A 25,826-nucleotide genomic window follows, 5' to 3' on the forward strand; every position below is an offset into this window, starting at 1 on the left:
GACCCAACATTAGCACACTGGTCAAAGGCCGCCTCCGCATCCTTGACCTTTTGGTGTATGTTGCCAAAAACCTCCTATCGATATCGATGTTGTATTAGTCTTAGTCAACAACGATATAGATCAGCTGGAATCGGGTTGCATTAGGCCAGAATTGGGTGCAATTTCAAAATTGAACCATTTTAGGCCTATTTCATCCGATCTGCCTGTATCTATATCCATATCATGTTGGTATCAGAATCTGACGATACCGATTCATATCGGTTGATAATACAGATATGCTACTGATAGTAGAAGTAGAACCATGGCCATGAGGAGGATATTGCTGCCGGTATGCCTCTGTGAAGTGTCAAAATGAAAATGGAAATTTAAAATAAGGGAATCAAGAATTCTTTGTGACACTAGATCTATGCTTGGTTCTTTTAATAATTTGGCCAAAAAATTCTCTCACCTCTCTACTGTGTGTTATTGTGATCCCATAGGGCTGCAAGAGGATCTTTGACTATTATCCAATGGTATTTTTTCTACATCTGTCGTCTCAAAAGATCCTCAATTTATTATTGTTAAAATTGTTGATAATGCTTTGAATAGGTGTTGGTTACTTATTTGTGTATATTCCCCCCCCCCCCCAAACATCCTTAAGATCTGTTTTTGGGTTAAATTATCTCAAATTTTGTGGAACTCTTCTCTTCTAGTGCTTCTTATGGGTGATTTCAATGAAGTTATATCCTCCTTTGAAAAATTTGGAGGTCGCCCCTTTTAGGATTTCTCTAAATTAGTTATGGTTTTCCGGTCTTTCACCTCTTTTGGCAATCTCTCTGAACTCCCTTCCCAAGGCCCTTTTTTCACCTAGACCAATAAACAAAATCCCCCAAGACTGATACATGAACACCTGGATAGAGGGTTAGCTACCTGGGATTGGTGGAATTTTTACCCAAATGCTTTTATTTTGGTTCTTCCCAATTTTGGATCCGACCATAATCCCATTTTGATTTTCATGGATAATAAACCACCCTCTTTCCAAAAAAAAAAAAAAATCATTTCCAAGCGGCGTGGTTTTATCACTGCGATTTTTTCAGATTTTCTCAATGACAAATGGAGGCATCTTCATGCCTCTAACCTCTCTCAGAAGCTCTCTGGTTTAGCTTGGTTTTAAAAAAAATGGAATAAGGAGGTTTTTGGTACTATTTTTTAATTAATTTTTTTTAAATTTCTCAACTTAATGCTGCCCTCTTTGCTGAGCCTTCTTCGTCTAACTGTGATCTCATTTCTTCACTTGAAACTCAAATTGACAACCTTTTGTTTGTCGAGGAACTCTTCTAGAAACAAAAATCAAGGGACAATTTTATTGAACTAGGGGACCGTAGAACTAAATATTTCCATGCTCTAACCAAAAGAAGACGTTGTTCCAATCAAATTTTTTCTATCAAATCTGAGGTTGGTGCTTTTGTTACTTCACCTCCTGAAATTGTTGTTATCTTCTTGTCTTACTTTTCCAAAGTATTCTCCTCATTCAATCCGTTGGCACCAGACTGTATTTCTGATCTCTCTCCTCCCTTCATCTCTCCTGAGTTCAACAATAATTTAATTGCGTACCCCTCTTTGGAGGAACTGAAAGAGGTGGTTTTTGGAATTAATCCATTTAAATCTCCTGGTCTTGATGGTTTTCAAGCCTTATTCTACCAAAAATGTTGGGAACTTGTCTATCCCGATCTTCTACGTCTCACCTATAATTCCTTCTCGACTTGTTCTCTTCCTCCCTCTTTCAATCATACACTGATAACCCTTATCCCCAAATTATCTGGAGCAAACAGAGTGGAACAATTCTGCCCAATTAGCCTTTGCAATGTAGCCTAAAAAATTCTGTCTAAATTACTGGAAAATAGGCTACGTCCTCTTCTTTCTAACATTATTTCTCCTCTTCAAGGTGCTTTTGTCTGGGTTCGGCAAATTTCTGACAACATCATCCTTGCCCATGAAATTTTTCATTACATGAAACAAAAGAAAGGGAAGTCGGGTGCTGTGTCCATGAAAATTGATATGTCCAAGGCCTACAACTGCTGTGAATGGAGTTTTTTTAACTTTCATTCTAAAAAGTCTAGGGTTTTGCCCCCTTTGGTGCGATCTTATTTATTCTTTTCTCTCTTCTTATTCTATTAAACTTATTTTGCTTTTTCTTACTTCTCTGCAACCAGGAGTCTTCGCCAAGGCGACCCCCTATCTCCTTATCTCTTTCTGTTTGTTATGGAAGCTTTGTCTTGTATGTTAGAAGCCGCACAAAATGAGGGTCTTTTCAGAGGAATTAAACTTTCTCGTTCTGAAATTCCCATCTCTCATCTATTCTTTGCAGATGATTGCTTTATATTCTGCAGAGCTAATCTTGAAGTTATCCTCTCAATCAAATCAATCATTGATCTGTTTGAAGATTTCTCTAGCCAAATGGTTGACATTGATAAAAGCTCCATTCATTTTTGCGCCAATTGTTCTGATGCCACTAAGCGTCACCTTTCTAAATTTATTGGGTTCAAGGAACTTCTACATGATGCAAATACGTAGGTGTTCGCCTCTTTCATTCTAGAAACAACTCTGCCATATACAAAGACATCATTTCCAATATAGAACACAAATTGGCTGGTTGGAAAATGAAACTTTTTTCTCAAGCAGGATGTTCTACTCTTGTCAAGTCTGTTCTTGCCTTAATCCCCACTTACCAAATGTCTATCTTCAGGATACCCCAGAAAGTTTGCCTTAAGATTGATTCTATTCAACGAAACTTTTGGTGGGATCATTCTGCGTCTCAGAAAAAGATTCATACTTTACGGTGGGATAAAATTTGTCTACCTAAAGCCCATGGGGGATTAGGGTTCTGCTCCAGTAATATTCACAATCTTTCTCTCCACTTGAAATTATGCTGGCGGATTGTCATCAATCCTGAGGAATTTTGGATCAGAACCCTAAAGGATAAATATTTTAGGAACCATCACTTCCTCCACGCCCCTTGCCCCAAAACTGTTCCCCTTTCTAGAGACAAATTCTGAAGCTGAGAAATCTATTTAAAGATTTCATTTGTTGGCGTGTTGGAAATGGAAACAATATCAATATTTGGAAAGATCCCTGGATCCCCTCCCTCACTTCTTTCTCGATTCTCTCCTCTATGCAATCTGACATCTCCTACTCGCTAGTTTTTGATCTGCGTAAGGATGTCAAAATGGAATCGAAACCGAATATTGGAACCGGAACTGACCGTTTACGATCGAACCGAACTGCACCGTAGAAAAATGATCCGATTTTGATTTTATAGTTTCTTTTTCCGGTTCAGTTTTGACTTTCACCGCAAAACCGCGGTTCTAAACTGAATAAGAAACCGAAAAAACCGAATAGAAACTGATGCCTCTTACTTTAATACTAACTCATGCATCAATTGGATTAATTAATAACATATAATTAATTTAATAAATATAATTAGTGCATCAACTTGAAGCATAAAATAAGTAAAATGTCATGGGTTAACTATATATTATATGAGTTTAAGTATAAATTGAAAATTATGGATGATGTTAAAATGGATTAACAAAATCCTACTTTTTAATAGAAGAAATAGTTTGCTCATCATGTGATAGTGAAGAAGAAAAAAAAAAGGAAAAACAAAAAATAGGAAAGGAAAATGACCGGTGAAGATGGTAAGTTTTTTATTTTTATCACATAGGCATAGAAATATGATGAGTGAGGGAGACCGGGAGAGAATGGAGAAACACGGGAATATAAAGGCATTGAAAACCAAGGTTGTCTTCATTACTGTTTCCCAAAACGACACTATACAAACCGCATGTAAACCGGTTGTGAATCGGATAACGAAAACCGAATAGAAATCGGTAAAACCGGACCGTATGAAAAATGATTATGATTTTGACTAATTCCTATCCGGTTCGATTTTGATTTCACCTTATCAAAATATAAACCGCACCGCAACCTAACCGAATAACCATAACTGCACCGTTTGACACCCTTAGATCTATGTGACCCCCAGGGATACTGGAATGTTCCTATTCTTTCATCCATCTTTCCTTTTGATGTTGTAATAATATTCTTAAAGTTAAATTGTCTACCTATCTCTCTCAAGACTCAATATTTTGCCCCTTTTCCAAATCTGGCTCATTCTCTACCAAGTTGACAGCTTCCAAACTGGCTTTGGGTTTTCCCTTAAATATCCAAATCTTAATATCCCCTACCCTTCTATTTGGAGTTTTATTTGGAAATTGTAAATTCATCCAAGATTCAAAGTGTTTCTCTAGGAATGTAGTCATAATACTTTACCTACAAGAACTTATCTTTCAAAAATGTAGAATATTGATACTTCTTGTGGACTGTCCTTTTGCTAGGATTATTTGGTTTGGTTGCTTTGGTTTTCGAATTTCAAACTTGAATTTATCTTCTTGGACTGATTTGATATTTTTTTGCTCAAGTCTATGTTTTCAAAATCTGATGCTCTATTCTCTGGATCTTGCCTGGCTTTTGGCTTATATTTTATTTGGTCTGAACGCAATCGGTCCTTCCATGACCAAGTTAAGCCTAACCTCTATCGAGCCATCGTTAATATCAGAAAATGGATTTCAATTATCCCTCATCCTTATATCTTCACTTCATTACCACCTGATCATACCCCATCTCTAACCTCTCGAGATTCTGAACTCTCTTATTCTCCCTCTCTTTTACCTTTAACCATCTTGAATGGTCCATCGGATAGTCATATTCTCTTAACTGATGGTAGTTTTAACTTGGACTCTAAGGAGGGAGGCTGGACATCTATTCTATATATCAGTGGGGATTTACTCTTAATTACATACGATTATGGATTTGTAGAAAATGTAGATGAAGTAGAAGGATAAGCGATTGTACAAGGCATCTGATCAACGAAAGAAAAAGACATCAAACACCTAACTATGTGGACGGATTCTGTAAACTTAGCCTCTTGGCTCCAATATCCTATCTAGCTATGGAGATTCTTTCATCTCCTTTTTGACATTGTTTCTGTGTACTCTTTTTTGGATAATATTGTAATGGGTAAGTAATTCATAAAGTAAAGAGGGATGTAGTAAGACAAGCTCATTCTTTAGCAAATAGGACTCGTTTACCTAAAAAAAATTTCACCCCATGGGATGTCTTCTCTCCAAATAATATCCAAACATTGGTGTTGGATGGGGAGCTTAGGTATGGTAGTTCTTTATTTTACATTCATTGTCATCTTGGTCCATTCCTATCAGTCTTGAGAGCTCATTAGACTAGAAAGCAATATACTATCAGTCTTGGAATGTCATGTCCTCTTAGTTAGTGGTTCTATTTGTTGTTGATTAAATTCCAAGCTCCACTTGATGGGTCTTTAGCTCAAATTAGTAGAGCACTTGGAACATGAGCATGTTCCAGGGATGGTGGTTCAAATCCACCAAGGCCTTTTTTATTCAACTGTTCATAGCATAGTCAGTTATGACACTAATCCACACAAGAACCCAAATTTAATGGCATCTTTGAAATTTGACAAAAATTTTATATGTATGTACTTAAATTAAATGGATATGGATTTTTTACCATATGTAGAGATCTCTGTTGTTTGAAAATGCCCGTACTATGAGTTTTGGTTTGTTGAAGTAACATAACACCACTTAGTGCTAATTTTGTAATTTTTATGGACAGATGAAAAATTGGGAAAGACTTTCTTTTGAGAATTTTAATCCAATTTTTTGATTTCTCTTTTTTTTTTTTTTTTTAAATTTTTATAAAGTCATATTAAATGTATGTATATGTTGTATAACAAAACAATGTTAAAATATTTTTTCAGACAAAATTCAAGTAGAATCCAACTGACAGATTCAGGGTAACCAAACAGTCTTACATATGGATTCAGAAGGATTCCACCTGACAGACCCAGGGCAACCAAACAGTTTTTCAGTTGGATTCCACCTGACAGACCAAGGGTAACCAAACAGGTTTTTTATCCGAATCCAAATCTACATGAATCAGATTCTTAAGAAGCTGATCCAACTTAAGAATCCGACTCGTCTGACACCTTCAACCAAACGCTACCATAGGGACTCCTCTTAACTTGCTTTGTCCTTAATGCCATTTTTTCTTTAAAAAAAAAAAAGGGAAAGAAAGAAAAAGAAAGAAAGAAAGGATAAAAAAAAACGTGGTCGTTAGTCGTTACTGAGACTACCTATCCCCAGTTGCTGTTCCCACCACTAAGCAAGGGCAGCTGCTTTGGCACTTACGCTGCTACTGAACCTTCGGCCCTTCGTTGTTCATCCCACAAAGATAGATTTATTAGATAGAAATATCTTTGGATCTTCGCTGCTGCTGCTTCTGCTGCTGCTGCTTCTTCTTCTTCTTCCTTAAATAATTATAGAATTATTACCATTATTAGGAAAAAAAAAAAAAGAAGATGACAGCAGCAGTGCCATTAGTATCATTACCAACCTCTTGCATCCCTCCCTCCAATTTACATTTGTTTTGGTCCTCTAATACGAACTCAGTAAACCCTAGAAACCGGCATGGACCCTCGTCTGAAAAATTGCTCCTGATTTCTTCATTTAACCCCAACGAGTTAAACAAGTTTAGGTTTAGAGCTAGAAGGAGGGTTCCGAGAACCACCGTGACTGTGGCTTGTAGAAGACCCGAATCCGAATTGGACTCTCTAGTTGATTGCGTCGGCACTGGACTCGACGTCGAATGCGATGTTTCTGTTCGTCCGGAATCCTCATCTGAGACCGTCCCTTTGTTGCAGCCGAAGAGCTCAGCGTTTCCCTTGAGAGATGCAAAGATTTCTGATCAGGGTTTTGCTCGAGACCTCTTGGATTGGGCTATATTGATTTCTCCCTTCTTCTTTTGGGGAACGGCTATGGTCGCCATGAAAGAAGTCTTGCCCAAGGCCGGACCCTTCTTCGTGTCCTCGTTCCGACTTATTCCGGCAGGGATGATTTTGATCGGTTTCGCTGGCTTGACTGGGAGGAGGCAGCCTTCTGGGGTCACCGCTTGGGCTTCGATCCTTCTCTTTGGAATTGTTGATGCTGCTTGTTTTCAGGTGGGCTTTGCAGAAAGTATTGTCTCCGCAACTGAAAACGTTTGAAAAATAAAATCATGTAAGCTTGAGCATGTTTTCTCTGATCTGCTGTGTTTGGCTCCCTTTTTCTCCCCCTGGTTATTTTTAGTTTCTTTTTCTTCCTTTGTGGAACTCACCTAGCACTTCTCTTTCTTCTTTTTAATTATTTGGACAGGGTTTCCTTGCCGAAGGTTTGCAGAAGACTTCAGCCGGTTTGGGTAGTGTAAGTTCCAAATCCCATTGTTAGCTACCATTTATTCACGTTGATTCTATCTTTTGTTTTCGTTGTTGTTTGATTTGAAATTGATGTTACTGCTTTTATATGCTTATCTGAGTTGAGATTTTCATGGAGTCAGTTTTGGAAGTCTAAATTCTAAAAGTGAAATCTGTTTGGTTTTTCAGTTGCTATATTAAGTTCAGTTGGCTTTTCTTTGAGTAGTTAAACGACAACAGTCTTACCCTATCTTCCAGTTGTTGTTGGTACTGATTATGATCGTTAAACATTGGGAGTTTTCAAGATTTTTAATTATTAATGCAGGTGATAATTGATTCACAGCCTTTGACGGTGGCTATACTTGCAGCCTTATTATTTGGTGAATCTATTGGGTTTGTTGGAGCTGCAGGTCTTGTGTTTGGTGTAATAGGACTTCTGCTTTTGGAGGTAATTCTTTTTCCCCGGTAAGATAAAAAGTTTTATTTTTTATTTATGTTTGGATTTTGGTTTGAACACTTTCAGAATTTAGCTCCTCACATTTTTCCACCCCCCTCCCCCTCTTTGATCATGGATTTATCAGCCAGACAATATAATTACTGAAAACTGCAGTAACACATTTGATGCATCATATGTTTTTTGGGAATATAGGCCATTAACAGGTTTCTTCCAAAATGGTACAAAATTAGAGAAAGGGCTTGGTGGGAATAAAAGTGCATCTATGAAAAGTTTATTTTATGAAATGAAGAACACTGTTTGTTTTCTTTCAAGGCCATAGCAGGCTTCTTCCTCATCTAGGGAGGGGACAAAATAAAATTTGGAGGACCTTTGTGGGTATAAAAACCTGTCTGTGAAAATGTCTCCCTGTAATAGGGAGAACTTCTTGTTTTCTTGGACCCACATGGTCATGCCTTAATTTTATTTTTATGGATTAACCAGGTAAACAGTGTTAAATGGTGTTGTTTCTTTTGTAGATTCCTGCTCTTACTTTCGAGGAGAGTAATTCATTGTGGGGGAGTGGGGAGTGGTGGATGCTTCTTGCGGCTCAGAGCATGGCAGTGGGCACTGTTATGGTCCGTTGGGTATCCAAGTATTCCGACCCCGTCATGGCAACCGGATGGGTAGGTCTTTTATCTACCAACTTGGAGAGATTATTTAAGCCACAACCATGTAGTTTTTCTCTTTCGGGACTTTAGTGGAGAAAAAAGATTTGAGCATGTCATTTCTACCGTAATGTGGAGGCCATGGTTCCGCCTAGCTTCTTGTTTTGATATAGGGCCCCTTCCTTTCCTACATCCTAGGTGCTTGATGATTTTCTTCTATCTGATATTTTTATATGGATTCAAAGGATATCATAAATTTTTGTAAGCTCCAATCCTTTAGGGAAAAAAAAATTAGAAGCTCCAACTAAGATTATCATTAATTTTTGTAAGCTCCAATCCTTTTTTTTTTCCCTTTTTGGATGTTGAGTGGGAGGGTGACATTTATGGATTGCTAGGATCCTCTTGTTGCCATGTTTATTTTGGTTACAAGCATAGTTTCTAAAACCAGACTGGACATTGTAAGGGAGAGAAGTAAGGGTTCCTTTCTGGTTTTATTAGCTGATTTTCATACTGGAAGCAGGAAAAGCTTATTTTTATATGTTCAACATGCTTTGACCGGCTGGTTCAGTCCGGTTTAAAATCAATGGTATAAGATCTCTGCTACATGGTCAATCATGATTGGATGAATAATGTTAGATGGAGATCCGAGGGACTAATGTTCTTGCATCCCTTCTCAGCACATGGTTATTGGTGGGCTACCTCTCGTAGCGCTTTCAGTACTTAATCATGAGCCTGCTATCAATGGGAGTCTTAAGGAGCTTACATCAAATGATCTTTTGGCACTTGTCTATACCTCCTTCTTTGGAAGTGCTGTCAGCTATGGTGTATTCTTCTACAATGCAACAAGAGGTCTTCTTTACTTTCTCTCATTGTTTTTTGTTTTTTAAAGTTGTGATTGTCATCTCATATCTGATTGCAGTAGTCATTTAATATCCCTTCAGTATCCAGGATTTCCGAAGCTCGTCATATTCCTGAGAGAAATTAACTATTGGTGATGCATTTGCAGGTAGCTTGACAAAACTGAGCTCCCTCACCTTTCTAACTCCAATGTTTGCTTCAATTTTTGGGTAAGTATCATCAAAGCCCGCAAAAACAGAAAGTCTGAATATCAGCTCTATAGCTGTATTTAGAATATGCAACCTTCTTTTGATTGCCCATCTTTTTTATTGAACCAAAAGCAAAATCTAGTACAGAGGACAAGATAACTGTTGTCCCGCTTTACTCTAAATGTTGTACTTTTGTCCCAGGTTTTTGTACCTTGGTGAGACATTCTCACCTCTGCAACTTGTTGGGGCCTTTGTGACAGTGGTTGCTATTTACATGGTTAATTATCAGAATGAAGAGGAATGAAGCATGAGGTAAAGAACAGTTGCATAAACTTTTCTTAAATTATGAAGTAAGCTACCACTACAGCTGTATTCTTGAGTGTGCTTGATTTTTTGTTGGACTTAGCTGGGTATCATCAATCATATGTTGCTTCAGAGATATCAAAGGAAAGATATGGATACCAGGTATGGTTGGAGAGATTACTCATCTATGTTAGTAGTTGTATGCATGGATTTTTGACTGTGAAGTGAATGCTGTATCTCAGCTCAATGACAAGTGGCACCATTCACTAAGGCTATAAGACTAAAGCTTGTTGATTGATCTAATGGGAGTGAATATTTTACAGTGTGTAAGGTGCCAATTGTACCTGTAAGTATTTTATCATAACCAACCTTGTCAGATCCACCCTTACCCACTGGGTTGTACAGGAGTTCCACTCTACCATCATGATTGAAGCCTTTATGTATGTATTCTGTTATTTTAGGATTGCATTTTAATTTCATGATGACGGTTATGATTATGTATGGCTGTCCATTGTACATGTGCCACCAGTGTTTGTAATTGTCTGATTAGGTTTCAGGGTTTTTATTTTTAAAAGGAAATCCATCCACTATATTTCTCAAACAGTATAAATAGAACAATAAGAACCTAATTGAGGCCAGTGCCTCTCTAGGTAAAAGGAATTCATTTATGATTTAATTGCAAATTTGGCTAGGTGGTCAGCACATTGGTTGCTTTCTCTGTAGCTGTGCTGTGGCCGAACTCACCAATCTTTGTGCAATGAATCATCAAGGTCTCTCAGTAGTGCCGTAGGTAGTCCATCTTGAAATAATGACACCAACTCGGTATATAATAATGCCAGTATATATATATAGATAGATAAAGAGAGAGAGAGAGAGAAGACTGGTTTTACTTATTTCAGACATTTAGAGAATTATTTAAGAGTAATGAAAACAAAGTTGCATAATCTATTGTATTATCTTGAAAAACATTACACTTAGCATAAAAGTCTTGCAATGAAAGCTTGAAGTACAAAACAAAGTACAAAGAATAAACTGAAGTAAATATGACAAATACCTTGATACAAGTGAGTGTTGATATCCAATGAAGGATGGAAGAAGATATGGTTCCCTATAACATTCACACTTAATGATACTACACACAAAACAAAACAAGAAAGCTATTACAAAGGGATACTATGATCCAAGTAAAAAGATAGAACTTTGCTAAAAGAAGAGAGATGAGAAGAGAGACTTCAACTGTATAGTATTTTACTTGAAGATGAACTTCTCTATTTATAGACTTTGAGAGATAGCTTGTAGTTGGTTGAGGTAGAAATAGACAAGTCATTAGGTGAGTGGAGGTCATTTTTGGTGAAGAATGGACTACTCATTTGTTGATATAGACAACTCATTTGAGTGGAGTTTTTCATTTGTTGATGGAGAACAATCCACTTGTTTGAGTGGAGTACCTCACTTGATGGAAATGTTGATACTTGGCTAGTAGTTTGGAAAAGAAATCACCCAACTTTAGAGAGGTGTGAGGATAAAGCCATCTAACTTTAGAAAGGGATATTTGCCTTTGTGAAAGTTGACAGTAGTGGCACTTGATTTGTTTGTGAATAATCTTTGTTATTGTCACAAGTAATGTGATAACATGTGTTAGTGTGTGATTGGTGACAAGTGGTGTATGTCTTTTCTTCTTTCATTTCATTTCATTCTTTTTCTTTTTCATTTCTTTGTATATATACAAGTACAAGACACTTTTATTTGTCTTCTAAGTTACGGCCTTGAAGCATTGAAGTTACAAAAATTTATACTCTCAATGAAAGTTGTCTTACCCATTCTCCAAGTTGTGAAATTCAAAATTGGTTCTCTTACAGTCTTCATCCTGACAATATGCCCTATATCCAGAACAATGAAACTCATTCAAAGTCATGTTTTGTCAATTCAACAATGTTGATCATCTACCTGTCCCATCAGAAATCCCGACTTCTACACAAGAAGATCTTAATCACCCTTTCATTGAGAATTTGTTACAACATAATTTCAATTTCTTAATTTCTCAATCGTCTCCATCCAGTCCTTACATTGATGAAGCATACAATTTCAATAAAGTCAAAGTCTACATAACATTGTTGGCAATGTCATTATCCCTCAAGATCATGACTTGAAAATTTTACAAAGTTGTCTTGTTCAAAAGAAAAAAGAAATAAAAAAGGAAAAATAAAAAATGAGAAAAGAAAAGACACGCACCATTCGCCATCAATCACATACTAGTACATGTCATCACTTGACCATGACAATAGCAAGTGTCAACGTTAAAGATTCCCCGCAAGATTCAAGTGCTATCATCAAAAGCATATATTTTCCTCCAAAAGTTGGTTGACTTCATCCTAACACCTCATCAATGTTGATTCCTTTCTAAAATTGGTCACTTGGTTGGTTTTTTCTTCACATTACTATCCTAGTGTCAAAACCCTTACCAAGTGAAGTGTTCCACTCAAATAAGTGAGTTGTCCACTATCAACATATGTGTTGTCCATCATTCACCAAAGAAGATAAGTGAGTTGTCTACATCAGTAAATGGGTTGTCCATTCTTCACCAAAGATGACTCCCATTCACTTAATGGGTGGACTCCTTTCTACCTCAAGCAACTACAAGCTACCTCTCCCAGTCTATAAATAGAGTTCATCTTCAAGTTAAACACTACAAAAAATAGAGTTGAAGTCTCTCTTCTCGTCTCCCCCATTTTAACTAAGTTTTCTTTTACTTCTATCTTAATATTCCCTTGTAATAACTTTCTCGCTTTGTGAGTGTTTTCCCTATGAGTGTTTTGTGTGTAGTACCATTGAGTGGGTGAGTGTTATAAAGAACTATAGTCTTCTTTCATCCTTCGTTGGATACCGATACTGGCATATGTACTTCATTTTAATTTTAATTTTTTACTTCAAACTTCCATTGTAAGATTTTTATGTTAAGTATTTTTCAAGATAATACAATAGATCATGTATCTCTGTTTTCATAATCTCTTATCATCTTCCATATTTTTCTGCACATCTCTTGGGTGCACGGGTTTCATACCTCAAATGGTATCAAAGCCATGACCTTGTATTTTTCATGGCGGAAGAGGACTATGATAGTTTGATCTCAAGAATATGGTTTTAGATTTGTCTAATAGCTTTTCTTTAAAACGATTTGCAAGAAATGCTTAGTTGTCTCGTCATGTGGTAAGGTCTGTTTCAAGAAAAAGTAAGGGTGGTAAGACATTGATTGATTGATCGCAGCTTATAAGTTTCTTTGTTGAAATGGATTCTAAATTTCAAAGATCATTTTCTCAGAAATCAAAAGATGATAGTTCTCTCCGCATTAGAATAACGTCAATTAAAACTTTTGAACATATTAATTTTGTTAAAAGTAGAAAAAAAAAAATATGGAAAAAGAACTCTGTGGGGAACGTGGCCCTTGTGCCCAGATATAGAGGGGGGTAAAATGACCACTTCGCCCTCCATGAAAGGTGGAAATGTCTACCCTATTAATGCTTTTGTGCATGCTCTCATTGCCCTCCTTTGTGAGCAGGCATCACGTACACTCCCCCACATTGAACTCTTCTCCAAAAAGAAGAGTAGAAATTGGAGTATACCTTCTATCTCCATAAAACAAATTTATACTAAAGGTTCGGGCTTCAACTTAAAATCTAAATTAGGTATAAAAAATAGAAAATGCTTTATCTATTCAAGGTGATCATCATAAATTTTTTTTTTTTTGTTTTTGATAGGTATCATCATAAAATTAGATTGTTATCTAAATCAATAGTTAACGATTTACAAAATAAGTATAATTACTTGCATATAGGATTAATCCAAGTAGCCAAACTCCCCTTATTAGAAAAGATCTTCAAATATCTTCTTATGCTTGTGTAAAAGATGATAGACATTTAGATGGTAATGATTCTCTCTTCGATTTTTTTGTAGCTAGTCTTCATAGTGGTCCAATTTACTTTAACTTTTTCCTTGATTTCTCTGTAGACCTAGAAGATCCTCATATTTTAGATATTGCTATTCTCTTCTCATCAAAATTGAATTCAAAATGAAACCCGATTCTCTAAATTTAGCTATAACTTGTAGGATTTATTATAGAGCTTTGAGTACTCTTTCACCTCAAGTTGCTTACTCCCCTCAGAAGGCCACACATAAATGTTTCAAGCCAACTTGCAACATAAAACTGTGCAAGCTAAAATGATCAAATGGGATGATGTACAAAATGGATTTTCAAGAAAGAAACTAAGGACTCCATCTCATCTAGATCCTCTTCCTGAACCTGAGATACTTACAAACACCTGATGGCGACATCTTGGTGAAACTAGACTCAATAGGTTTTTTCTCTCCGCCCATCTTATCTCGTAATTCATGCTAATCAATTCCTTCTACTATAAATCTTAGAACTAAAAGTAGCAGATTTTTAGAAAAATATAGAACTACATTAATCTTATACCCTACCTACAAACAAGCTCCTTGTTCAGAAATTAATTTTGAAGTTAATATGATAGAAATAGATTTTCAAATAGAGAAAAAATTTCATAGAAAACGTATTATATCGCTTCCTAATAAACAAAATAGAAAATTGTTTTTAAAAAATTATACAGGTGAAGAACAAAGACAAATTAGAGATTGGAATGAAGAACAAAATAGAATGTTAGAAAATATTTATTTCTTTACATGGTACAATTCTCTCCAACTAGAAATCCATGTTTTAGAACATATAAAATATAAAGTAGTCAAATCTTGGACTACCTCAAAATAAGAAAAATAGAGTTTGTTCATCCCCCTCAGACTACCCTTAAAATAGATACTAAAAATTCTAAACTTGTAGCTTCTCCATCTAGGGATTCTCTAATAATGGTTACTTTAAAAGAAGTAGCAAATACTAATCATATAGCTACTATAATATAACAAAATAATTATGTTAATCTTCATTTAGAAACTCTGGGACAACAAACATTTAGAATAGAAAATAAATTAAAATGTTCTGAAATATCTGTTCCTTCTGAACCTAGATACTACTCTTCCTTATCAAATCCTCGAAGGTTATCAGTTTCAATAAAATTAGAGTAAATTACACGTCACCCCCTGATTTTCAAACGAAATTCAAATCACCTCTGATTTTTGAAAATACTCAAATCTCCCTTGTATTAGACCCAATATGACAAATTAGTCTCTACCGTTAGTTTTATGATGTTAAGTGATGATGTAACACCCCCATCCCAATAAAGGATAAATACTATAAAAGGGGGTATGACTAGGATGCTTACCAATATCCTAACCACTACCAGGATTTCGATGTAGTGGCCAACTCACAGTCTTAAACTAATATTAAATTATAATAATATTAGAATGCAGAAAATAAAGGAATATTTCATTTCAAAAGATCAGAATTGGGCGGAAGCATTACAGATACAAAGGATTTAAAGTCCACGTGATAGACAGTTTAATGTTTTACATTTCGATCTAAAAGATTTATTAGAAACTGAAACAGTAGAAATACTACCAAATATATACAATACTCATGATGAACAAAATAAAAGATAAAAATATATAATCTTGCCCCAATGGCACAGACCATGAGTGTACGCTATCATCAAGGTCCAAAATCATAGGCTCCGATCAGTCCATACCAAAAAGAGGATCACCATCATAGATCACCTACATACAGCCATAGTTGTCACGGCGTCACGGCCATCCAAGTCGGTGGAGGGGTGTCACGTCGATATATCGACATGTCGCCCGCCATGGCGTTGCCATGGCGAGCATGTCGACCATGTTTTATTTTTTATTTTCTCTATTTTTAATGTGTTAATAGATGTATACTCAAGCCATGTTTTATTTTTTCTCTATTGTTTCTCAAGTTTTAAGAAGAAAATTCAGAAATCGAAGAAGAAATCGAAGAGGAAAAGAAGAAATCGAAAGAAATCGAAAGAAATCGAAGAGGGAAAGAAGACAGGAAGAAGAAATCCGAAGAGGGAAAGAAGACGGAAGAAGAAATCAAGAAGAAATCGAAAGAAATTGAAGAGGGAAAGAAGAAATCGAAGAGGGAAGAAGAAATCGAAGACAGGAAGAAGAAATCGAAGAGGGAAAGAGAGTCAGGAGGAAGAAATCAAAGAGGGTCGCCATGGCGTAGGTTGCCATGCAGCCCTCTCCAGCACCAGGACGCGTCGCCATGGCGACGCCATGACAACTATGCATACAGCTAAAAAAGGTTGCGCAACGGGGGTAAGCTCCATTGAGCCCAGTGAGGGGATGGGGAATGCACAAACATACAATTCACATATAGTCCATGATGCATGTAAATGTTAATAGATTTTTCACCTAACAAGTAATCTGAGTCATGGTATATGCTACTGTGATAACTCGAGAGACACTGAGGGTCACTTAACCTATCGCCCCAGTGAAACCTCAATTATCACGAGGGAGCCTACGTCGGTAGAAGCCATCAGACCACCCAATGGCAGACCCTAATAGCCATCACTACCCCTGACCTGGCCTCTCCCGCCTCCACAAACATCAGGTGCTCAGACTATCCAACACATAAACCCCTGTTGGCAAGGGTCGTATCATAAGAGAGCATAAATCCTAGCCACAGATATACTACATACAAATCCTATCGTCCCGAGAGGTATTCCGGGTGCATCAACATCTCATTTCATCTAGTACCTGGATACCAGCACGGCACGTCGCATATAGACCAGGATGGCAAGCAATGAATATCATAAGCATTTCGAGGGTTTCGACACCGGCATACCCAACACCGTACCTGATATAATGAAATAAAGTAAACATATTCACATTTTATCAATTCGTATCCAACATAGTTTATATGCAAGGATGCAACATGTTAAGAATGAATCTCTCTCTCTCTCTCTCTCTCTCTCTCTCTATATATATATATATATATATATATATATATATATATATATATAGCCCAAACATCACCCAAAACCCACTCGTAGTTTGCTTGCTTGTCGTTCGGTGTGTTTGGTAAGATTTGCCTTGGTGCACACACTCCCGTACCAGTTACGAAGTCTGAGGATACATGAGAATATTGTTAGAAGTGTATAGGTGGATCCCATGAGGGGTCCCAACAATTTATTTGAAGTCTGGGTCAAGACAGCAAGGGCGGATGCAAGAATGGAGGCAGCCAGGTGAGTCCAATCCTGGATCCGTCTAGGCCAAACTCTGAAAACATATGGAATGGACTCACGGGCTGATGTGGAACATGGATCTGCTCGTGCATCCGTCCAAACCCTGAGATTTTCCCGAGAGCGACTTGAGCTACGGGCGGATTCACCCAGTGAGTCCGCTAGTGGCTCCGCCCCAGGCAAAGTGGTTAAGTTATACTGGACGGACTAACGGGCAGATAAACGACAGTGGATCCGGTCGTTCGTCCGTCGCCAATCTTTTAAAGTCTATGAAGATCCTCACCTCTAGCCCTTCATTCATGGAACCATAAGGGTCCCAGGGTTGGGGAGGTGAGTCCAAACCTTCGTTGGAGGTCCAAAACACATAGTCCTTTGAGGAATTTAGGGGAGACGAGATTGGATCCATCTCCAAGGTTTCTTCCCAAACCTAAACTAGGTTTTCAATGCTTGAACAACATTCAGGTTGTCAAAACCATGAAGGCATTAAGGGAAGGAAATATAGGTCTCAAAGAGAGCATTCAATAGGGTTTGTTAGGTTTCCAAGAGAACCCCCAAGTGTTACTATTGTTAAGTTTGATAAAATACAAAACAAACTTTTTAAGTCCATCACTTTCAATCTTCACCCCTATAGGTATTATGGCTTTTAGGACCCTAAGAGGATCACCTCAAGGTCCAACAAGACCATTAAGGCCTAGCCTAAGCATTAGTTTTGGGATTCACGAGTCTGGAATCACTTTAGGATTTTTCAATTCTAGGATGAGGTCACAAGTCCCTTAGGACAGCAAGCGGGTTTTGAGGGCATCAAGGGTAGACCTTGGCACCTCGATAGGTCAATTAATTAATATATCTAGGGGGCACTTTAGGTGGTAATTAACTCCTATTAAAATTTATGAAGTCTCACACAAGCAGCCACAATGTGGGCGAGGTTACCGGATTAGAGTTATATTCTAAAGTTGCTGTCAAAATACATCAGCTAAGTTTGGGCCCACTTTTGAGGGTCTTTTATTTGGATTGGGTCCACGGTTTCTTCATAGAAAATGTAGCCCTTTGAGTCTATTTTACAACGCAACTTGAATCGCGTTGATACAATATGCATAGACAAAGTTATGGCTAAAATACTGAGCAGTGATCATGCTGTAAACTGCGGGCGGATTCACGAACGGATACACTTGTGTGAGTCCGCCTGTGCATCCGTTCGAACCCTGAGACATACCCAAGACATACTCGAGAGGGGTGGATCCACGGGCAGATGCACGATTGTGAGTCCGCCTCTGAGTTCGCTCGCAGCAGGAATGAGTTTTTCAACTCTGAATTGCATCCTAATTGATTCCCAAGGCCATCAATGGCCTCACGGGTTTGTAGGGATCACTTCCAAGGTTCATTAGGGTCCTAATAACCCTAATGGCACTATGAATCAAGGCATATATGATCCATACCCAATTCCTCAACCCAAACTTGGGTTTTTGGATGAAATCCCTAGGTTTTCATGGCTTGGGTTGTGTAGTACACCATTGGGAGGATTAAGGGTGTGCAATGGCACCCAAAGGGACTAAGAACAAGCCCCACACAAAGGCATTGAGTCCCAAGTGGAATCCAAGGTCATCCCCAACCCCAAAATCCAAAACCTAAACTAATAAATAGAGAAATGGAGGAGGAGAGATGGCTTACCTTCAATGGAGGCAGCAAGCTCAAGGCTAGGTGAGCCTTCTTTGTTCTTCCCTTCTCCCTCTTCCTTCTTCTTCTTCCTTCTTCCTTTCCTTTTCTTCTCTCCTTCCCACGTTTTGTTCTTTGGAGAAATGAGGAAAAGCTTAAGAGATTCCTCCTTTATAATTAAAATGGACCTTAGGGTCCGTTTGCCTAAGCCCTTAAACCCCAAAATCTATTTTAACTCAAGTTAGGCCTTAGGGGTAGTTTGGCTAAGGTTCTTAGGTCCAATTAGTTAGGGTATATTTGGTTTAGCTTAAGGCCCAAAATGTGTTTTAGTCTAGGGCTTATTTGGCTAGGGTCTCTTAGTTAAAATTTAAGGCCTGTTTGGGTAGGGTAGCTTAAAAGTTCATTTAACAAGAAATACATTTAAAGCTAGTTTTAGAATAAAACATGAGCCTTAAGGTCCATTTGGTTTCTCATTAAACCTCAAGTGCTAAGATCTTAAGTCTTGTTTGGTTTAGACCTTTTACACTAAAACTCATTAAAATCATATTTGAGCCTTGTGGGCCCACATACAAGGTTAAAAAATGCAAAAGAAGGTAAGGGTGGAGGTCCATCTGGTCCAAGGGTCTGATTATAGTGTCAGGGACACAGGAATGTGGGTCCCACAGGAAAATAAACCAAAAGGGCAGGTAACAACACGGGCGGATCTTCGAGCGGATTCAGTTCAAGTGAGTCCGTTCGTGACTCCAGTGCTACTGTCAAGGCCCAAACTTCAAGGAAAGTTGCAAGGCTTTGACCCGTACTTCCAGGACTTCGAGGGGACACTTATAATAATATTTTAAGTTCACGGTCATAGGTGTTGACCATTGCCACCATGGCATTACCCTTTGGGTAAGGTCTAAATTGCCCCGAGGTATTAGGATATATTTCGGGTGCGGGTGTAACAGATGATGTCAGCCAGTTAAATAAATTTAAAATACTAAACTACCCTTGACATCCAAACATAGATTTTGAAGGGTGGTATTGTAAATTTAATTCTAATGTTTTAGTACAAGGGTAAAATAGTCCTTTCACACCAATAACTAACAGCAAACTAACACCGTTCCTGTAGAGGACGGATGAGTATTTTCAAAAATCAAGGGTGATTTGAATTTTGTTTGAAAACTAGGGGGTGACGTGTTATTTACCCATAAAATTAAATAGACAACCATTAGTAGTTTCTGATGAAATGACAAAAGAATTGTCTCAAAGATTATATATCAAAAGGAAATTAAAATTACTCCCGATTCAAGTAAATCTCATAAAATTCTAATGAAGATACTAGTTCTATAGCAAATCCTTTGGAATTTGAGTCTTCTCCTCCTTTATAGTTAAATAAAGTTACAAATTAATATTCTCGACCAACCCTTGTAGATGTCAGAATAGATGAGAAACCAGCTCTTAACGTCTATAATGGTGCATCTATCCAAGAATGGAACATTGATGGATATTCTAAATATCAAATCATGAGTACTTGTACCAAAATCCTCATGTTTGCAAGTTCTCATGGTATCAATAAAAATTAGGCTGCTGACATCTTTCAAGCAATCGTGTCATACTTCACTGATCAACTCCATGGATGATGGAATAACTATCTATTTCTCACCATGAGAACTGCAATTTAAAAAACAATTGTCATAGACCAACAAGGAAATATAATTCCTAGAAGTGATGGAGATCCAATCCCAAATTCCATTTATACTTTACTCTTAGATATTGCTCAACATTTTATAGGAAAAAGTACAGATAATATAGAAAAAAAATAGAATTCAACTATTAAATAAAAGGGAAAAAGTTCTCTATCCGGGAGTGTGGCCTACGCCAGCACTCCCATGAGTCTATCTCTCTCCTCCCCATGTGAAAAGACACCTCTGCCCCCTTATTTTAAGGAGGAGAGAGATAGACACATGGGAGTGCTAGTGTAGGCCACACTCCCGTACAGAAAACTGCTTCCCTAAATAAAATATGTAGAACTTTAACTGATTTTAGATGGTATAAAGATGTTTTCCTTTCAAGAATTTATTTACTAGAAGAATGTAATAATGTGTTTTGGAAAGATAAATTCATCTCTAGACTCTCTAAAGCTTTTGCTGAAAAAGTTAGAATGCCTCTTAAAGAAATTCTTTTAGAAAATTTATTTTATGGGGAAATAATTTTAAAAAAAAAAATTTCTCATAGGACTCGCTCTCTTTGTAATGCTCAAAATATGAAATATCAAATGAAATAATGAATTAGGAGATTTCTATTATCAATTTGGATATACAAATATAGATCCTAAAAAGTATAAAATCTTCTCAAGTTAAATTTAGAAAATCTTCTAGACCTTATTATAAAAATAGTCTAAAAAATATGAAGAACCTAAAGCTTCTAAACCCTATATGCCAGACAATAGATAAGATAGAAATAGACAAAATAGGAATAAAGATAATTATTACATTTGTGGAATAATAGGTCTCTATGCTAGTAAATGTCTTAAGAGAAATTTCAAAATAAAGCAAATGAATTGTTTCAAGAGTTTAACTTAAGGGTGCTTTTGTTTGTAACCACGAATGTTACAAATAGACTTTGTAACCTTACATATATTATCCCTAGAAGATGATGTCACTTTTTTAAAGGGCGTAACAATGTAAATTCACAATGCCCCTCATTTTTTAAAGGAAGGTTTCCGTTTCGCTCTCTGCCATCATCTCTGGTGGATGGCTGCATCTACTCATAAAGAATCTCTTCCTCTACAATGAATCTCTTTCTTCAAACCTTAAACCCTATTTCTGATTCGAGTAACAACGGAAGGAGTGTGAAGGGCAAAATGGTAAGCTCACACCCTGAAAGGGATATATTAGTCATTTGAAGGAAAACTTAACCAACACCGTAACACCTAACTACCGGAATGGGAACTCAGACGATGCAACTATAACACAGGGGTTCGCTCTATATTTAGTACAAACCTCACGGGGTGGCAATATAATTTTCCCTTGAAAAAAATAATGCTCTTTTATGTAGATAACCTACGTATACATACAAAAATAGATAAATTAGAATTTAATTTTGAATATTGTGGTAGACCACGGTGTAATCATATCATTCTTTAAATCTCCTTCAATCTTTGTAAAATATGAATATACAATTAAAGTAGTTCAAGAACGACTTTCCAAAGAATATTTCAAAAAAAATCAATTAAGAAATTTCAAGAAAAATTAGAAAATGAATTATGTTCTGAAATCCCAAGTTCACTCTAGAAAGAAAAAAACATATTGTTAAACTACCTTACATAAAAAATTTAAATGAATCTAGTATTCCCACCAAGTCTCATGCTATTCCCATGAAATTTGTGTATCAGAAACTCTGTACTTAAGAACTTTCTGATTTACTCAAAAAATGATTAATTAGAGAAAGTCATTCTCCTTAGAGATGTTTTGAATTGTATGTAAATAATGTTGCAAAAAAGGAACGTGGAGTCCCCAGACTTGTAATAAATTATTAACCTTTAAATAAATTTCTTTAATGGATCAAGCATGCAGTTCCAAACAAACATGAGCTTATTACCAGAGTTCAAAGATCTCAAATCTTTTCAAAATTTGACATGAAATCTAGCTTTTGGCAAATTCAAATTGCTGATGTGGATCGCTACAAAAATAATTTTCTTGTCCTTGTCTTTTGGTTAGAAAAATGCTAATTCAAAATTTCAGAAAAATAATGAATGATATTTTTCGACCTTACACTTTATTTTGTCTTGTCTATAGTGATGATACATTTTAATCTTTTCTAAAAGTATAGATCTACATAGGAAGCATCTTCAAAATTTCTTTCAAGCTATAAAATCAAATGGTTTAATCATCTCGGTTTTTATACACAAAATAGGACCATTTCAATTCACTAATAATTTTTTACAACTTCAAAGATTTTGTGCTAGTGTGAATTATGTTTTTGGTTTTTATTAAAAACTAGCTTTTGATATCAAGTTCCTTACTCAAAGGTTACGGAAAAATCCTTCTTTGTCGACCTCCACTCATAGTCAAGCTGTACAAAGAATCAAATCTCATGTAAAAACCCTTCCTGATCCTACCCTTCTTAAAGTCCTTGAAACTGACGCTTCTGATATTGGTTATGGTGTTGTTCTCAAACAAATCTCCTTAGGGGAAAAGGATAAAGTGAGTAAAGAGAATAAAAATGCGAAAAATTTGAACAAAGAGCAGATAGTACAGTTCACTTCAAAGCTATGGAATCCACCTCAGCAAAAATATTATATTTTTCAAAAAGAAATTGTTGCAATTGTTCTTGCTTTATTAAAATTTCAAACAAACATTATTTCAAAGAAATTTGTATTAAGAATTGATTGCAAACCTTCTAAATTTGTTCTCAAAAAAGATGCGAAATTTTTGGCCATGGCAAGCCCTTCTTTCAAGTTTTGAATTTGAAATTCAACATATAAATGGTTTTAAAATTCTTTAACTTAGATGCTGCAAAGTACTGTTTCCTTTTCACATGAGATTCTTTATCTTCTGTTTTTTTTTTCCTGCTTAGATCATGTGGAAGTTTCCATTATCCGCATCGTCATTGGTGTAATGTGCAGATTTTTTCCTACATTGACGTTGTGGAGAATTCTCTTCTTATATATATGTGTATACTAGCAAACTTGCACGTGCAAATAAACATGTGGGCATATTTAGGTGCTTAGAGTAAATTATCTTGATTTCATTAGGTAATTAATATATCATTTTTATTTCAATCTAGTGAAGATTTTCAAATACTCCAACATACACATTCCGTCCGACTCCCAATTTGAGGCACTTAGAACCAAAGTAACGAGGTGGTGTTGATAAAAAATTACCTTTAAAAAAAGGGATAGATTTCCACGTGTTCTTTTAAATGCACTCTATCTTCTATTACACGAAACTCTAAACTATAAAAGAAAAGGAACTAAAATGAAAGGGATGCTATTCTCTGTGCCACAGCGCAGCCTGCGCCCTACATGGAGATGGGCGCAATGACCACCTTGCCCCCCTACACAGGCTGCCCATGTGCTTGGGCGCAGGCTGCGCTGCGGCATAAAGAACATTCTCCCAAAATGAAAATAGTAGAAGATATAAATATGCTTAGCGAAAATACAGTTCTCTCTCTCTGGAATATTCCTTATGAAAACATATCCAAATTACTTCAGTGGAAACGAATTGTAACTCTCCATCCTTTTATTTTCCTTGTTATCTCACCCCATTAAATTATCCCATTTCATACTCCCCCACAAACAAATGAAGCCTAAGAAGAAACTCTTTAGATTCCAGCTTTTAACCTATTCAATAAAAAAAAAAAATTTCTGTTTTTGGGTAAGAACTTTTCAATAAAAATTAAAGAAAGTGAAAGAAGGCAATTCATCAGTAATTCTACCAAAAATATGGCTGCTTTGCAACCTCACTGAAACAAGAACAAGCACCAAATAGACTTCTAAACCAACAAACTATAGATTTGTAGCAACTTTTAAACCCTGCCATTAGCATCGCCAAGAACTTATTATACACCCACAGATAAATGAGGTGTACTTTTTTTGCTTGTGGGAAATGAAGCTAGCATCTGCCTAAATTATAATTTTCTTCATTCCAAAAATTGGATTGATTAGTAGAGAGCTGCTATAGCTTCTAGGGACATATTTTTTTAGAACCAAACCTACTCATTGAATTAACTATATATACGTATTAAACAACTTAAGATTAGTAACAAGTATAACTTTGAATAGAGTTGAATAGAGGAAAAAGATCTGACATAACCGACCCCATTTAATTACGATAAGACTGAGTTGAATTGTATTAAATAACTCAGTCAAGTCCGGCAGACTCGACAGCCCGAGGACCTCTTGGTCAGGTTGACTTCTACTCTGGTTTAACAATATTTGATTCTCATCCTCCAACCATTAAATTGAACAATTTAACATTTGCATATCATGCACTGCAGTTTTGCAAATACATCCGAGGAGTGTAATCCCCTCTATGATGCAGATAGGGGATTCAACGATATCAGTGCTGTGGAATTTCAGGATAATTGGAGCGGCTTTGGTAGGAGTCTTGGCTCTATCATCTTTGCTTTCATAATAGGAAATATATTGCTCAAGCATTCATAAAAAACAGGATCGAGTTTTCCTTAAGCTACGGTGAAGAGGAATCGCTTTGATCGCTGCTTTTGGATGAGCGGGAGAGGGTGTCACATAACAGGGGAAGGTATTATCAACTGCTTCCAATGGGGGGGTGTTTTAGGACCCTAGAATGGTGGCTGAACCCTACACTACGGGTGTAGGACAACTTTCTCCTAAAAAGAAGAGCTAACAGATTTAGGTTTTCAGTTTTATGGGGGAGGGTTTTGTGAGCAATCAGGTTACACTACACCATCTCACATTGTTTTTTTAAATCATTGTTTCTCTCTCTTTAAAACAATTAATACAAGGAAAAGGTTGGGCACACAGCTAGCACCCTCTATGTCTATCTCTCTCTTCCTCTGAATTGACCCCCTGCTCATCTTGTATGATACCTTGTCCTGCACCCCCATTGTTACCACCCACTAGCTTACCGTATATAGGCAGTGCGCCTATCCCTCTCCCATTAATAATAAATGTGAAGAGGCGCAATGTACATCTTAGGCTCAGAGAGCCTTTTCCCTTGTTTTATATATATATATATATATATATATATATATATATATATATATATATATATATATATAGAGAGAGAGAGAGAGAGAGAGAGAGAGAGAGAGAGAACGCTGCTTTGTCACGTGACCCCTACGTCAGCGTGGGGGCCAATGGGAGCACGTGCCGGGCATTCAACATGGAGGGTAAGATGGTTATTTTGTCAACCCTGTGTCTAGGCGTAACGGCGCACAACCAAGCAATGTTCTTTTTCCCATATTTATTCTCTATGCTTGTGTATTTGTGGAAGGAGCACTCAAAGATGAAAATCAACAGCAAGATGGAAATTTTTGTTTCTCTATTATGTTCTTGGTGGCCTTTTGTTACACCTGTAACTAAGTCATAACTAACTTAAACCTTTGTGTAGGGGCGGAACTCTATTATGTTGGTGGCCTCTGGAACATTACCGTGAAGCCAACCTTTAAGATCTTCGACATGTCGAGTGGTGAGCCTGTCGATGAGAGGTTTCTCGATAGGGATCATGGAAGGTTCGTTGATGACTCCGCGTACGTCAACCTTCCCCCGGGACCACCCCTCCCGAATGA

General features: G+C 36.8%; 1 protein-coding gene across 4 annotated transcripts; it reads left to right on the forward strand.

Moving 5' to 3' along the window:
• Nucleotides 1-6,405: 6,405 nt before the first annotated feature.
• On the forward strand, nucleotides 6,406-10,251 carry LOC122652878 (WAT1-related protein At3g02690, chloroplastic). Of its 4 annotated transcripts, XM_043846760.1 has the most exons (8): nucleotides 6,406-7,069; nucleotides 7,263-7,310; nucleotides 7,626-7,748; nucleotides 8,273-8,419; nucleotides 9,079-9,250; nucleotides 9,408-9,468; nucleotides 9,649-9,759; nucleotides 9,857-10,251. In XM_043846760.1, the coding sequence occupies exons 1-7, from the start codon at nucleotides 6,431-6,433 to the stop codon at nucleotides 9,749-9,751; spliced, it is 1,293 nt and encodes a 430-aa protein (XP_043702695.1). In that variant the 5' UTR covers nucleotides 6,406-6,430; the 3' UTR covers nucleotides 9,752-9,759; nucleotides 9,857-10,251. The 4 variants fall into 4 exon arrangements, 3 of the variants coding, with proteins under 3 accessions (XP_043702695.1, XP_043702694.1, XP_043702696.1); XR_006331661.1 differs by lacking the exon at nucleotides 9,408-9,468 and adding an exon at nucleotides 9,314-9,407 and having other exon boundaries at nucleotides 9,079-9,263; nucleotides 9,649-10,251; XM_043846759.1 differs by having other exon boundaries at nucleotides 9,649-10,251.
• The last annotated feature ends 15,575 nt before the right edge of the window (nucleotides 10,252-25,826 follow it).

The sequence above is a fragment of the Telopea speciosissima genome, chromosome 2 (assembly GCF_018873765.1).
Source record: "Telopea speciosissima isolate NSW1024214 ecotype Mountain lineage chromosome 2, Tspe_v1, whole genome shotgun sequence".
Lineage (NCBI taxonomy): Eukaryota > Viridiplantae > Streptophyta > Magnoliopsida > Proteales > Proteaceae > Telopea > Telopea speciosissima.

Excerpts from the sequence above, each read along its gene's own strand:
- LOC122652878 (XM_043846759.1), top strand. The coding sequence starts at position 6,431 with ATGACAGCAGCAGTGCCATTAGTATCATTACCAACCTCTTGCATCCCT. Across the intron at positions 7,749-8,272 it reads TAGGACTTCTGCTTTTGGAG|ATTCCTGCTCTTACTTTCGA; the intron begins GTAATTCTTTTT and ends TTTCTTTTGTAG. Across the intron at positions 9,469-9,648 it reads ATGTTTGCTTCAATTTTTGG|GTTTTTGTACCTTGGTGAGA; the intron begins GTAAGTATCATC and ends CTTTTGTCCCAG.